This window comes from Gastrolobium bilobum, unplaced genomic scaffold (genome assembly GCF_033153095.1).
Source record: "Gastrolobium bilobum isolate Gb01-03AN ecotype WA unplaced genomic scaffold, APGP_CSIRO_Gbil_v1 utg2637, whole genome shotgun sequence".
NCBI classification, from domain to species: Eukaryota; Viridiplantae; Streptophyta; class Magnoliopsida; order Fabales; family Fabaceae; genus Gastrolobium; species Gastrolobium bilobum.
Window position 1 is genome coordinate 113,641 of NW_026895153.1, and position 17,247 is coordinate 130,887.

A 17,247-nucleotide genomic window follows, 5' to 3' on the forward strand; every position below is an offset into this window, starting at 1 on the left:
TTTATAATATCGAGCATCCCAGCATTTCAAACGCAAAATAGTTTATTACTAGTTTGTATTTGTGATGAAGTTGAGAAAATGCAGAGAAGCTTTATTTGGGGTGATAAAGAAAACACAATGAGGCTCATTTGAATAAATTAAGTTGGCTCATTTTTACCAAACCAGAAGAACTTTGGGTTCAAATATTGGTTAGCAAATGTGGCAGAGCCTTTATAAGTATTGGCCTAAGTTGCTCGAAGGTTTAAGGTGGGAGATAGGTGATGGACACTCAACCATGTTATGGAAGGATAACTGGCTTGGTCTGGAAGTGACTGTGAAAAACCATGTTCGACAACGTTTATCACCAGAAGAAGTAAGCAAAAACAGTTGCAGATTTTATGCTAGGAACTACAAGTGAGTGAGACTCTTAAGTCTTAACTATCTAAATTGCTGTTTGGAGGCTGAAGTAGTGGATGCCAATCATGCCATTGTCAATAGGCCTGCTCCCAATAAATAAGGCTAACAAAGTTGGGGGAAAATAAAACAGATTATGTAATTTTCATATTTCTGCTTTATGTGTGATTGATCAAAATGAGGTAATTTGTTTTAGGCACAGTTGAGAGGGCAAAATTACTATAAAGGGATGTTTGGTAGAAGAAATTTTTTTAAAATTCTGAAAAAGTGAGATTGAGAATTCGATTTAGCCACTTTTGATATGAGGATTGTAAATTTTTTTTCGAAAAAGTTGGATTCCCAATATTCATATCTACGAAGAAAAATTCTATCTTAAAACACCATCAAATAGGTGATATTTTAAGAATCTCACGAGAATATATGATAGTTTTTTTTTGGACATAATTAACTTCAATTCACATTTCCAGTAATATTTTATCATCAACAAAACATATTATCAAGAAAATTAATTTAATATTTTCCTGAATATTTTGACTTTTCAAACAATTTTTTAGTAACATTCCGAGAAACTCACTTTTCATATTTTCAGAAATCATGATTCTTTTGGATAATTTTTTTTTTTCTCCTCCACTAAATGCCCATAAGGACATAGTACATAATACCGGACTCGCGTTTATTTCTTGCAATTGGACTCTATTAGTCTATTTTGCTGTGATAGTATTCTATTTGTTTGCATTATTTTTTTGTGATTTATTATTGTTATCGCTATAACACATATCTCGCTGTTTATCTATTCTGTTTACGCCACCACCAATAACAAGATGTAGTTGTAACTAGACTTTTATATCTATGGTATGTTGTCATATGTATCTAGCTCGATGTAATTGTGAATATCGTGGTCAGTTAAAAGAGATATATGTTGTTATCAAAAAAAAAAAAAAAAAAAAAGAGATATATGTTCTGTGCTGTACCCGAAATCTTATGCTATGCTTGTAACGAAGGTATCTTTCACTGTGAAATTTGAACAAAATCTTATTTACGTTAATTTCATGTAATACTATATATAATAAGATATATACATTTAGGGAAAAATTAGGCTCCAGCCATAGGAGAGTAGTTTACTTTCTTACCGAGACATAAATTTTTAGCTTTTTTACTTTTATTTTTTTATTTTATAATTATATGGGTCCCATCACAAAATTGTGAGGGAGTAGTAGATACCTTCTCTTATGTTGATATAGATTAGTAAATCCCATATATTTATCGTATTGAACGGTTTGTGATGCCTACTAGGCTCAGATGTGCAAAAAAAGGCCATTTCAATAAAATTGGAATTCATTTAAAAATAAAAATAAAAATAAAAATTGGAATGCATTAGTCCAAATAGGACCAAGTAATTGGAAACCCCGTGATACATGCAAACTGGCCAGCCATGTATTAAGGAACCTACCAAAGTCGTACCCCACATTAATTATCATCCACTTGTCTAGACTTTTACATCAATATTTTCTTGGGTTTTATAAGAGTTATGTTGTAACAAAAGTGATTGTGTTATGTTATAGAGATTCGTTTTGCGTGTCGAAGTTTTTTTTTTTTGTTGTGGACCCCACAAAATATTGTATGTGTAGGAAACTTTTTGTGATCATGTTAAATGATAGATAATAAACCCTATTATCTTATATCACACAACTCACAGTAAGAGTCCATATATCTGATCGAAATTCGGGTTGGTCGCACACAATCGGTGATTAATTGGAGTATTTTGGACTAAGCAGCAGGCGGACGTAGGATTTTTTTGTGATGGGGGACGAAAATAAAATATTAAAATTGTAAATGTTATTAAGAATAATAAAATGCTATAACTGTTATAAATATTTTTAGTGAAGAATAATACTAATAAATTATTATTATTAGACAAATATAATTTTGTACATATAATAATAAAATAATTTTGTAGCTTTTGTCTTCAAAGAACATGAACACTGTTATTGCGATCTATATGAATGTGATAAAGATTATGATTGCTAGGAAGAAGCAGAAGACTACAAATTTGTCAAAGGAAATCTAAAAAGAAGAAAAATAAAAATATTTAGATTTTCATTAACTGCTTTTTTTTCTCTCTTAAGCTGGATCTAACATCCAGGCCTATGCAGCTCACATAGCCTATTCACTTAAAATAAAAATATAAAAATATTTTTGTTTCAAATATGTGACTAAATATTAGCTAATAATTATTAACAGTATATCAGTGATATGATTCTAAAATTGTAATAAATTAATATTTTACAAATTGTAATTTTTGGGACGAAACTGAAAAAAATAATAAACTTTTTAAAAATGAATTTTATGTAAAGAAAAATATTAACGTCGACCGTCTTTTATTAATTTTCGAAAAATTAAAAAGTATCTTCAGAGTTATAAAAAAAAAATTATTTTTTTTTTTGATAAACAAAATTATTTTTCTTTTTAAATCGGCGTCAAGATACAAATATTAATAAATTTTACTTGCTGATTGGATTATTTGTTACTGATGAAATACATATTTACGGCGTCAAGTAAATATATTATTTTGATTCTAAAAGCCGCATAAATAATATACATTTATAATAAATATATCAAATTCAATTACCATATATATATATATATATATATATATATATATATATATAATTCAGTGGTCAACAGTAACTGTATTAGTATAGTACTTGACTGTATTTTTTGGATAAATAACATGTATATTAATGTATTCTCTACTTGACTGTATTAAAAACTAAGGAAATAGATTCTCTTGTGTTAAAAAAAAAAAGAATATGACATGATTGTGTAAAAAGATCACAATCATACAAAAATGAATCAACGATTATGATTTTATAACTATCTATTTCAATTTTTTTTTCTTCCTTTAATATCATTGCATTGATTCACATTTATATGATTATAATTTATTATATTATGTTTTTTTAACATGAAACGATTCAGATCGGTACAAATATTATTTTCATAAATATTGAAAATAAACTTTCTTACACTCAAATTCGCGGAATTTAAGGTATTCGTGATTCAAAGGAGATTTCTCTTAATACTTATAGTTGAATGAATCTCTACTTTTGTTTTTCATGTAAAACCAATCAGTGAAGTGTTTGGACTAGAATTTGGTAACTGAAAATATATAATATATAAAGCAATTAGTTGAAGTTAATACTCTCATTAATTGACTTCTCGAAGCACCTGTGCATGGTATCCAGGTGGAGTTGCAAGCTGAATTTAGGAATCCACTTATGACCTCAGAGATGAAGCAAACTGTATATATTAAATGATTTTTTCACCTAAGATAAATAAATTATTTCTTTCTCAACAAGTTTCCTCGAACTTGCGATTGGAATTCCCAAACATCATCATGCTTCTATGAGTGAGCTTAAGGCATGTTTGGTACATAGTATATGATAAAGTCTGATAGTATAAGGTCTGATTAAAGAAATTATGTTGTTTTTCGCAGTAGTGGTCCCAGTATGATCCATGATCCCCTAGTTACTGAATTTTACATATAATGTCCCTCATCTCGAGATGTCATGTTGGGTAGAAAATGCCAAATAGATGCGCGAGATGAATTTGGCTCAGTTGCTTCTAATTAAGGACTTATTATTGTTTCCATGAAAGACAATTGGCCTAGCTTCAAATCTGAAAGTCATGGTCAAATTATATCATCATAAAATTACTTGACATAAATATTTCTCAGCAAATGTTGATAGAGAAGCTCAAATGTATGTGGAACCGAAAATGTGTGTGATCTTATAATTAACTGGAATAGAGTTTTGATTGATTAGACAAAGTGATGTGAAAACCATAATAAGTGCTTCATTGGAAGCGAGTGAATGAAATTCATTTTGTAAGTTATGGTCAAATTGTATCATCATCAAATTAGTTGGTAGGAATATTACTCAACAAATGTTGATGGAAGCTCCAAGGTATGTGTAACCCCGAATGGTCATTATGATCTCATTGATATAGGATACGAATTTTTGTTAGTGAAATCTTCATGTATCTCCAACACGATATGGATGAGGGGCCTTGGTCGATCATTAATCACTATCTAACATTGAGAAATTATAGTGGCAACTGCAGTTATGCAATTATTGCAAAGGGTAATTAAGAATTCACAATTAAATGAAAAAAATGCCAATAAATCTGGAGCTTCTAAATAGGGTGAATCAAAAGCCAAAAAATTGTAGAACTATGACATCAGGTGAAATTGTGGTTCAATTTATGCTTTTAATGGCGTAACTAAGAAAACAATTGGAAGGTTTTGAGCTTGCAATTCTAGGAAAATTAATGCCAATAAATCTGGCTCGACTTTTAATAGTGCAACTGAAAAATTTCTGGGGCTTTCGACAGAAGAGTGATCAAATATAATCTCATGATTGTTAGTAGAAATGAAAATGTGGAGGGGGAACAAGTGAAGCGGCATGTTGATCCTGATTTTGACCCGCATTTTATCAACCCACCTAATACTAGGCAAATAGATACAATTGTATTGGAGACTCTGCAGATAAACTTGATATTTCAACTGTGTGTTTATTTCATTCGTTGGTAGCCTTTAAATAGGCGAACATACAGTAAATGGTAACAACGTAACAGACTAAAACAAATAAACACTCTATCTAAACAGTCCTACGGTTACAAAGAAGTCAAACAATATATGTTACAAAGAATTCAAACCTACGGTTACAAAGAATTGAATTCAAACAATATACGTTACAAAGAATTCAAACCTACGGTTACAAAGAATTCAAACCTACGGTTACAAAGAATCTCCAACACTCCCCCTCAAGTTGGAGTATGTAAGGATGAGATGCCCAACTTGGGAAGAAAACTAAGAAGCTCGCGTTCACCGTCCATGTTGCTGATGGTCATTCCAGCACAATTGGAGTAACGATGTTTCGCTCTTAGGAGGAACTTCTAAACAATGCCAGAATTATCACAGGCAAAGACAATTGTGCTGGAATGACCATCAACAACATGGACAGTGCTCCCCTCAAGAGGAACTTCTAAACAGTGCCGGAATTATCACAGGAAAGACTGGAATGACCATCAGCAACATGAAAACTAAGAAGCTCGCGTTGTCCCAAGGCTTTAGTAAACAAATCAGCAAGTTGGGAACGAGAAGGCACATGAGCTGTTGTAATATGCTTGGCTAGAATATGTTCACGTACAAAGTGGCAATCTAACTCAATATGCTTGGTACGCTCGTGAAACACCAGATTCGCTGCAATGTGTAAAGCAGCTTGGTTATCACAAAACAATTCCATAGGACTTGAGTGAGTGACCCCAAGAGAGGTCAGAAACGACTTGAGCCACACAATCTCTGCTGTAGCTGCAGCCATTGATCTATACTCTGCTTCTGCAGAAGAGCGAAACACCATTACTCCAATTGTGCTGGAATGACCATCAGCAACATGGACGGTGCTCCCCCTTAAGAGGAACTTCTAAACAGTGCCGGAATTATCACAGGCAAAGACAATTGTGCTGGAATGACCATCAGCAATATGGACAGTGCTCCCCCTCAAGAGGAACTTCTAAACAGTGCCAGAATTATCATCGGCAAAGACAATTGTGCTGGAATGACCATCAGCAACATGGACAGTGCCTGATATTGGCTATGTTGCTTGATATTGGCTAAACTGGATTTCAGTTGATACTGTTTTGGAAAGTTTTGCACTGCATACCTTTCCTCTAGGTCATTCCATAAGTCCTTGACGTCATCAAAGCACTTGATGAATGGTTGAAGTTTTGCATCAATGGTGTTGTGAATCCAACCATTGAGCATCGAATTGCACATCTCCCAGGCGCGCCACTCTTCGGCATCATCCTCTCCTGGTTTCTTGACTGAACCGGTCACAAAACCCAATTTGTTTTTCGCCTTCAATGCGTTTTTCATGAGCTTGGCCCAGTTGTCATAGTTGGTCTCACCACGCAGCATGACAGTCGTTAACAAGAGACCTGGACTGTCGGATCCAGCCAAGTAAAATGGCGAACTAGGATCAGTTGTTTTGGACTTGCTGCCACCACCTGGTGCCATGTTAAATGAACCAGCTTTCGCACTGAAAGGGAATGCGGAAACGTGTATATTAGGATTGCTCTGATACCAAGATAAACTTGATATTTCAACTGTGTGTTTATCTCATTCATTGGTAGCCTTTAAATAGGCGAACATACAATAAATGGTAACAACGTAACAGACTAAAACAAATAAATACTCTATCTAAACAGTCCTACGGTTACAAAGAATTCAAGCAATATACGTTACAAAGAATTCAAACCTACGGTTACAAAGAATTGAATTCAAACAATATACGTTACAAAGAATTCAAACCTACGGTTACAAAGAATTCAAACAATATACGTTACATATAATCTCCAACATCTGCTTTCAAAAAATTGTGATCATATCATGTCGTATCCAAAATATCACATGATGATTGTGCAACCGGTTCAATAGAACATGGAGGAATGAATATTTCAGGTACAACTTAAATTTTAATGAAGGTACTTTTATGAAATATAAGAGGAGTTTTTTTTTTTTAATGGTACATGTTTAGTTTCGCTAGCTTAAGCAAGATTTTTGATTTAAGTCGTTTTAAATACGAAAATTTTTCTTTGGGACAACTAATTTCACTATGATATAAATGTTTCTGCCTCGACATAATTGCCTCCATAGAGAACATTTGTGGTTTATTCAAATTTTTATTTTTTTTTAAATTATAAAATAACATAAGAAAAAATGCTTACTAAAATAAAATATACTTTGTGAAACTTTAAAGTGTTGACAAATGTAATGTAATAAGATAAAACAGGTTGGTAGCCTTTACGGAGTGGAGAGCTTTTTTAGACTTATCCTACTAAAGTTGCGTACATTAAGTCAAAAATAATTGATATATAATTAATGAAATACGATATTATGCTACCTTTTTAAAAAAAAAATCTACTTTATATACTTCTCTCTTTAAATCATAATCTTAACCACAATGAATTTGGTGGGAGAGAAAAAGAATTGGGCGAGATTGTGATGTAATAGTATGAAGAGTAGTATGCAAAATAAATATAAAAAAAAGATAGACACAATAACTTATACCATAATTGATTTTTACTTAAAATATGAGATTCACTTTAGTGCTCTCTTTTTATGGATTTATTGATTTTTACTTAAAATATGAGATTCACTTTAGTGCTCTCTTTTTATGGATTTATTTTTCTTTTTTAACGGTATGGACGGACTATGGATATCAAGGGTAAGTTTGGATGATTTTTTTAATTATACATTACTTTTTAGAAGGATTTTTTTTCAAAAAAATAAGATTCATTGTATATATTAAAAAACACTTTAAGTAAAAAAAATATTTTTTGAAATAAGAAATCTTGGTTTTTAAAAAAATCATTTTCACTTTTTTTTCACTTTTAATTTTTTTTTTATTAAATGTTGAGCCAATTATTTGTAAACTAAAAAAGTGTTTTTATTTTGAATAAAAAATATTATTCAACCTACCCAAATCTCTCACCAATAGACCAAAATTAATGACTTGACTGGATCCAACTCGAATATAATTAAGTTGGTTTAGGCCAAATTAATTCAAAAAATTTCACACACATTATTCACTCGAACCTAACTTAATTAACTTTTTTTTTTTTTTTTTCATTTCTGAAATCGGACCTAACACCCCCTATGCAGCTCACATAGCCTATTGGCCCTATTCACTTAAAATAAAAATATAAAAATATTTATATTTTAAATATGTGATCAAATATTAGCTAATAATTATTAACAGAACCCATACATTGTATCAGTAATATGATTCTAAAATTGTAATAGATTAACATTTTATAAATTCTAACTTAGATGACGAAACTGATTAAAATAATAAAACTTTTTAAAAATGAATTTTATACCGAAAAATATATAGGACTAAATATTTAACGCAGCCCATCTTTTATTAATTTTCGACAAATTAAAAAGTATTTTCAGAGTTATAAAAAATATTTTTTTAATTAATTTTACTTGCTGGTGAAATATATATTAGCTAAGTAAATACATTGTTTTGATTCTAAAAAACGCATAAATAATATACATCTATAACAAATATATCAAATTCAGTGGTCAACAGTAACTGTATGAGTAGAGTACTTGTCTGTCTTAAAAGCTAATAACTTATTTGAAAATTGCAAGTTAAATAATTAGTTTAGTTGTAAGCAATATTTTACCTTGCTGAGGTTTAAGTGAGAGTGTCATTAATATGGCACTTATGATAAATTTTAAAAATAATAATGACATCTTAATTAATAATTAAAACTTCTGGTTTAATTACAAGTACCTGGTGTAACATTAGAGTCAAGGGTACTGTTACAATATTTGATTATCATCAATTGTATATATCATTTTCATGATTATTGAGAATAAATTTTCTTACACACAAATTCGTGGAATTTAAGGGGTTCGTTCGTAATTCAAAAGAGATTTCTCTCAATAATAATTGAATGAATCTCTACTACAGGTGTAATAATAGAGTCAAGAGATTCAATTCAAACACTTTGATATATTTTATTTGTGAGAGAGTGTGTCAGTACTTTTACAATATTTGATTTTAACCCTGTGCATATATCATTTTCATCATTATTGAGAATAAGTTTTCTTACACACAAATTCGTTTAATTTAAGGTGTTCGTAATTCAAACGAGATTTCTCTCAATAATAATTGAATGAACCTTTATTATAGGTGTAATATTAGAGTCAAAAAGTACTCAATTCAAACACTTTGATATCTTTTATTTGTGAGAGAGTGTCAATACTTTTACAATACTCTATGCATATATCAATTTCATGATTATCGAGAATAAAGTTTCTTACACAATTCGCGGAACTTAAAGTCTTTGTAATTCAAAGGAGATTTCTTTCAATAATAATTGAATGAATCTCAGGTGTACATATTAGAGTCAAGAGTACTCAATTTAACACTTTGATATCTTTTATTTGTGAGAGACTGTCAGTATTTTTACAATATTTACTTATAACCCTGTGCACGTATCATTTAATGATTATTGAGAATAATTTTTTTCACACAAATTCGTGGAATTTAAGGGGTTCGTAATTCAATTTAAGGAGATTTCTCTCAATAATAATTGTATAAATCTCTATTACAGATGAAATATTACAGTTAAGAGTACTCAATTTAAACACTTTGATATCTTTTATTTGTGAGAGTGTCGGTACTTTTACAATGTTTACTTATAATGCAGTGCACATCACTTTCATGATTATTGACAATAAATTTTCTTACACACCAATTCGCTGAATTTATGGTGTTTGTAATTCAAAGGAGAATTCTCTCAATAATAATTGAATGAATCTGTATTTTTGGTTTTCATGTAAAACCGATCAATGAAATTTGCTCCAGTAGCACTAGTAGTTTGGTAACGGACAATATATATATATGTTCATCTAATCTTATGTTGTAGACATGAGACCTGTCATTTATAAAAAAAAGAAGAAAAAAAATGTCACGATTTTCAAAGAATTTATAAGAGATAAAAGTACTCTTATGTTACATAAGAGTAATTATATATATATATATATATATTTTTTTTTTGGTCAAGGACAACTGTATTAATAAAGCAATTAGTTGAAGTTAATACTCTCATTAATTGACTTTTGAAAGCACCTGTGCATGGTATCCAGGTGGAGTTGCAAGCTGAATTTGGGAATCCACATATGACCTCAGAGATGAAGCAAACTATTTATATATATTCAGCAATGATGCTCTGCTCCGCACCCCACAGCAAAAAAATTAAGAAAACCCACGTGACTCAAATTCCGTCCACCTGATGAGAAAAATCCCAATGATTATAAATCACCAAGAGCTCGCCACGTCACAGTTTATGAAACATAGCCATGTCTCTGTGAACGAGTGTAACATGCAACAACACTCAAATTAACATTAGCTGTTTTTTGTCCAACCCATGCACTCAAGTTTTGAAAAAAAACTTTCAAATACAAAGAACCCTCCTCATCTTCCTCTCCTCTTCCTAAAGTTAAGTAAGTAAGAGAGAGAGTGAGAGAGAGTAAGATTGGTGTCGTTTTATGTTAAGATGAAAGAAAGAAGGAGAGTCCAATACAAAGCGAAAAACGCCATTGATTTGTGTTGTAAGTGTTTCAGAACTTTTGCAACACCTGGAGGTCATTCTGAAGCTCCATGTTTCATTTGGTTTCACCATCCATCCGTCACTTGATACTTGGCCACTCTCTAACCACCACCACCACCGCACCAACCCCTATGCGCAAAGAGCCAAACCCATGTCCCTTAACCCTGGTTTACGCACTCCCTATTCATACGCAGCCACATTCACCATTGCTAACTCACCCAGCTAGCTATCTAACTCTCACTTTTCTCTCTCTCTCTCTCTTTCCTCAGTGTCCACACACACACATTATTATAAGCAAGCAGGGGAAAAAGCCAAATCCAAAACCAACCATGAATCCGGTCCTCACATTTGGTACCCCATTGCCACCAAACTCATCTTGATTGAGAGACTAACTCCGTTACCCATTACCCATAACCCATTTACAGATAAAAATCTGGCAAAAAGAGAGAGAGAGAGAGAGAATTTATATTATGGTAAAAGTAATTAAAAGCTACCATCAAAGGGAGGGAGAGGCCTGAATGCAGCTTGCACAAATGTCATAAAAAAAACCCTTGCTAAAAATAGAAAAAATCCAAAGGAAAAAAAGAGAGAGAGAGAGAGAAAGGGGGTGTGTGATTGTGAGTGAGAAGAAGAGTGAAAGAGAGTCCACCATTGATCTCTTTAACACCAAACCCCACACCCATTTCGTGATTGCCGAGCGTCGTTCCATACTATATCTGCACACACACTGAGACTGTGAGAAAGAGAACCATCCACAGTCACAGAAAACCAAAAGCACTCACTGTGTGTTTCAAAGAAGAAAAGAAAAAGAAAAAAGAAAGAAAAAAACCCTAAGCTAATGATGATGGATCAGCGACAGCGAGAGAAGCTGCTTCAGAAAACCGAGGCCTGTGGTTTAATGGCAGGTGTTGGGGCTGAGCTTGGCTTTGTCACCGTGACAGGAGACAACAACAAGATAACTCATGGGTCGGGTCGGATGACTCGGATCCATGATCATAACAACCACCTTGGCCTTGCTGCTGCTGTTGCCACCTTTGGAAATGTTCACAGGAAGAAAAGGATGGCCAGGCAGAGAAGGACCACCACCACCACCACTGCAGCCACCACCGCCACCGCAACCACAACCACCAACCCCACCTTGAAGGAGATGCAGATGCAGATGCAGGTCAACCATTTCCCTTCCAAGCACACTACACTAGCTCCTGCTCCTTCTACCTCCACGCACGTGCCACTCTCCCCACTTCCATCTTATAATCCTTCCCCATCTCTCCCAGCCGCACGTGTGAGTTCTCTTTAATTCTTTTTAAATAATTTTTTTCCCCTTCAAATGAAAATCTCATATATAAACTTGATTCTGAATTCTATATCCTTTTTTTAATATACAATATTTCCGATCTCATAAATATATATCTATTTAGTTCTCCAATATATCTGTCCTATAGTAAGATTTGCAAACTGCACATTGGAAAACTTTCTTTAGATGCTTGAGTTTTTTTTTTTTTTTTTTTGTCTCGTGATTCTCACACTTATTTAAATCAGGTTTAAGCAAATCTTTTCCGATGCTAAATGGAAGGCTTTTTTTAATACATATACCTTTATGGTTGAGATATATTTAAATAGTATAATTTAATTGTTTGATCTCCAATTTTTGGAACTACGATATGTGAAGAATGAGAATGAAGGGCAAAAGAGTGGCAGACAGGTCCAGAAATGCACAAGATTTATGCATATAGAATAGGAATAGTGCTATGAAGATTTTTTTTTATTATTATTGAATCCCCCCACCAAAAATAAAAAAAATTAAAAAGAAACATAGAATATGAAGAACAAATAAGAAGAAAATCTCTTGAGAAAAATAAAATAAAATTGATTGCATACTAAATAAAGTTGTTAAACACTTAGGGGCGGTTAAACAAACCAACACGATGTTGCGTCTATATTCCTGATTTGGCATAGTGTCATCAATTCCATACTGAACGAAGTCCTTAAACACAAGTCAGAGAAATATATTTTGATTTCTAAGATTCTTTATAACCTTGTCTGTTTTGTTCAACTTTTATGGGGTGTGGATGAGTTACAAGAGAAGCGTGAAATTTAGGTGATTAATTGCAAAATTGTCAAATATATACTACATGGTTATTCTTATTGTATTACCTTTAATGTTAATTAATTAATGTCTCATCCTTGGAAGTCGAAAATTCCTACTTTTTGTTCCCTATATCTTTGGCGGTGAGCTTTAACAAATAGATTTAAAAACAAAACTTATGATTAGTGGTAAATTGAGGGCTTCACATTTGGGAATTTGTGCATTTCAAGACAGCCATAAGGCATGCTGGACAATGCTTTGGGCACTCTGCCCTCTTTACCACGATTACTATTGACTTAGATGTCCTTATGCTGGACATGGTGGTGGTATTGTCTTAGTTACCCAAAATTTGTATATTTTACATATTTTTTTTATATAATTTGCTCCACCTTTTAGCGACATTTAAGTGAATGTTTTAGTTCAATGTTATTTTTAAATGAGATTGATAACATAAATGTCCTTACAATTTCATTTATTTGCTTATAGGAAATCGATCCTAAAAGGTTGAGATTCCTTTTCCAAAAGGAGCTGAAAAACAGTGACGTTAGCTCCCTTAGGAGAATGATATTACCAAAGGTTTGTTCTTTGTCAATGCTTCTTTACATTATTAAAGACTTAATTACTTGCTAATTACCACATGTGTAAAATATTTCCTCGACTTGATGTGATAATTAGGCAATTAATTACAACTTGCAGAAAGCAGCAGAAGCTTACCTTCCTGCCCTTGAATCAAAGGAAGGAATTCTTATGACCATGGATGATCTAGATGGTCTTCATGTATGGAGTTTCAAGTACAGGTCTGCTATGGATGATTTATTTCATTGGCTGCAAAATATAATTGAAGACTTATATTCTTTTAACATGAGAAAAGTTGATATTGGTATACAATTTAAGGTTATTTTGATTAAATGGTACTAACAATTCAAGTTTATAGGTTATTATATTGTATTTCAATAATGCAGGTTTTGGCCTAATAACAACAGTCGGATGTATGTACTTGAAAATACTGGTATTTCCTTAATTTACTAAAAATTTTGCTCCTTATTTACAAAAAAAAAAAAAAAAAATTTTGCTCCAATTCATGTGGAGTGTTAAATCTTGCATATAATAACATATTCTTTTGCTGAATATTTTCAGGAGACTTTGTTAACACACATGGCCTACGCCTTGGAGATTCCATTTTGGTTTACCAGGATAGTGAAAACCATAATTATGTATGTGTCGCCAAAAACTTAAATTTGTAGGACAGTTTCTTTTCTAATTTTGAAATTCGGTTAAGCTCTCTCCTTTCTTGTTTTGGTACATTCCGCTTCGGGGAAAATGTTTATGCTTTTGTTGCAGAATAAAATATTCTGTCACATTCACATAAAAATGAGTTGGTCCCATTATAAAGAGAAGGGGAAAAAAAAATTGTGGGACTCACTCATTTTTATGTAAATGTGATAGAAAAAATATTTCTACCGCAAAAGCAAAAACATTAAATTCTTCCGTTCAAGTCATTTTAACCGTGTTTTTTTTTTTTTTTGTTGTTGTTGTATGCGTTGTGTGCGTGCAGGTTATTCAGGCCAAGAAGGCTTCTGATCAGGATGAATTTATGGAAGAAACTAGTAATACCATCAATGATATCTTCCTTAATGATTATGAGGTGAACAAACCTGGTTGCTTCAATGTAACCTATCCTGCAATGAACGATACGGGCATGTCATTCATATATGAGACAAACTTCTCAAATGACTCTCCACTTGATTTTTTGGGTGGATCAATGACCAATTTTTCAAGGATTGGGCCAGTTGAAACCTTTGGCTCGGTTGAGAATTTGTCACTTGACGACTTCTATTAATTTGTCACTTACATAAGGGGACACCAATAGGTACCAAGAGGAGCGCTGTTGAATGTGGTTTTCTTCATTTTAGAACTAAAGAAATATATAAAGTGTGTTTTTTTTTTTTTTTTTGTTATCATGACCATGAGAGGATATATGTAGAATAAAAGTACAGCCAACGGACATGTTTTTTGTTCCTCTCTCTTGAAACAGGCTGAGACTGCTCTATGATGTATTACTTATAATTTTTGCTGGACAACATATAATCAATGATTTTGAATGCTCATTATAAATTATATAGCATAATATGCAAGTAAATCATGTAGGAGGGAATTGTTCTAGTTGTTCTCATGACCATGAGAGGATTTGAATAGAATAGTAGAGTATCCACCAATAGGTGGGATTATTCTATGATGTATCTACATAAATGATTTCGGATGTTCATTATTAATCATAAAGTATAATATGAAAGTAAATCATGTTAATAGGGAATTGTTAGCATGAATTATTGATTGCCATAGTACTTGTGCAGTTAGATTTACAATAGTGTTAACGGGTAGAGAGAGAAAAAAGAATCATAATAATTAAAAGATGAATCAATTAATTATATAAGGAAATAAATAAACAAAATAACATAACTTTGTGATAGCGATAAGGTTATCTCAAATGACTTGAGAAATATATATATATATATATATATATATATATAGGAGTTTATATTTCTGCAGCTGTTGTATGTGCAGCAATCAAATACTTACCATATATATTTGAAAACATTAAATGCGAGGAATCATAACCATACAAAGGATGAAAGCATTAAATGTGGAGAATCATAACCATACACCTGTCGTTGTTGTACGTAAAGCGGCTGCAGAAATGATTTTACCACACACACACACACACACACACACACACATATATATATATGAGAAAAATGTGTGTCATTTTAAAGGATATAAAGTTGTGTCATTTTAAGAGAGAGAAAGAGATAGATAAAGGAGGACAGAGAGTTGACAAAAAAAGTAAAGTTGTGGGTCTCACATCTTTGTGAGAGTAAAATGATATGAGTTGTGTAATTTAAAAGGATAAATATTTTTCCCTATATATATATATATATAAGGTAAAGGATTGCTCCAGTTAATGGAGATAAGCAATCTTCGGTGAGCCCAAAACGACATCGTTTAGGGGGCAGAAATCAAGGTGTTTTTGTAATTATAATATCTTGCAGGATTATATTAATCTTTATCATTATAATTTTTTAATTTTTTAATCTCAAAACGACATCGTTTTGAGCTTACTGGAGATAATTTTATCTCCGGTGACTGAAGAAATATTTTTCGCACACACACAGTAATCGAAGGGCTGTAGGAGAAAAATTAATCTCTTGTAACATAAAAATAGTTTTTCCTTATATATACATAGGTTTGATGTTTTTCATGTTGTAGAAGATAAAATTATCTCCTATATACATATAAAAGTATGTGGGGCTATGTGAAGATAATAGTGAAAAAAAGAAAACATAGGTATACACTTTTATGTATGTGTATGAGATAAAATTATCTCCTAAAATATGAGAGACAATAAACCCTTATAAATATTAATAAATTGTCAAAATATAAAATGATATAATTTTTATAATATAGTAAAAATCTTAAACAGATTCTAAATTGATGTAATGTTGTCACAACACTCAACTCTAAATACATAAAATAAATGAAGTAAACTGAATATTAATAGTTTTAGTAATAATTTTTTAAAAAAATTCACGAATTAAAATAAATTATTTATGCAAAGTCTCTTTTTGTATAATTTCAGACTATCCCTTATATATATATAGGGCTTATCATTTCTTAAGCTGCCGAAGATAATTTTATCTCCGGCTACTAAATCATAACCGTACAAAGATGAATCAATGGTAATGAAGGAAGAGAGAAAAAAAGAAAATCATAACCATTCAAAGGTGAATCAATTAATATAAGAAAATAAATAAATAAAACGACGTAGTTTTGGGGTGGCCGGAGATAAAATTATCTCAAGTTGTCGGAGAAATGTTTTTCCTATATATATATATATATGGAAAAAAGAATTCTCATAGTAGAATTCTTTTTCCTAATAGTGATACATCGAAATGTGTGCAACAATTTTTTTTATTTGTTTTTAATGAGATGTGGGACCCATCACATCTTATGTCTATAGTAAGAGAAAGAATTCTCCTACAACATGAGAAAAGAGGGACCCTTTATGAGGAAAAGAATTCTCATGTTATAGGAGAACTCTTTCTCCTACTAGTGATACATCGAAATAAGTACAACAACTTTTTATTTTTTATTTTTTAATGGGAGGTGGGACCCATCACATCTTGTGTCTATAGTAGGAGAAAGAATTCTCCTACAATATGAGAAAAGAGACACCGTATTTTTATATGATTAATGCTGCTTGGTTTCCTATAACGCAAGCGTCTAGGAAAAGGAATGCTAGTACTATATGTTTGCGTCAAGGAAAAGTTTGAATGACGTTGGACAGTACTTCCTTGATCAATAGTCGTTCAAGAGTATTGCGACAAGGATTTAGATATTCCATAGGCAAAGGGACATGTTCCGGGTTATCTTTTTCATATTTCAATATATATGGGCTAGCCTACAAAGGTCCATTAAGGGGTCACATTCTTACCTTCTCATAGTAAGCACATAGACTCCATCTTAGAAGATCTTTCACTCCTTGCACAACACACTTGTCGTACATGATAATGGATCCATTC

The 17,247-nt window shown here is 32.0% G+C and overlaps 1 protein-coding gene across 1 annotated transcript; it reads left to right on the forward strand.

Moving 5' to 3' along the window:
• The first annotated feature begins 11,419 nt into the window (after positions 1–11,419).
• LOC133296118 (B3 domain-containing transcription factor FUS3-like) lies at positions 11,420–14,507 on the forward strand. Its single transcript, XM_061495070.1, has 7 exons — positions 11,420–11,680; positions 11,741–11,863; positions 13,154–13,243; positions 13,364–13,464; positions 13,630–13,676; positions 13,805–13,881; positions 14,223–14,507. Exons 1-7 carry the CDS (start codon positions 11,420–11,422, stop codon positions 14,505–14,507), a joined length of 984 nt encoding a protein of 327 aa, XP_061351054.1.
• Positions 14,508–17,247: the final 2,740 nt, after the last annotated feature.

Bases quoted from the DNA above. Each gene is read 5' to 3' on its own strand.
- LOC133296118 (XM_061495070.1), top strand. From the start codon at position 11,420: ATGATGATGGATCAGCGACAGCGAGAGAAGCTGCTTCAGAAAACCGAG. The intron at 13,244-13,363 runs GTTTGTTCTTTG...TACAACTTGCAG, and splicing joins GGAGAATGATATTACCAAAG to AAAGCAGCAGAAGCTTACCT. The intron at 13,677-13,804 runs GTATTTCCTTAA...GAATATTTTCAG, and splicing joins GTATGTACTTGAAAATACTG to GAGACTTTGTTAACACACAT.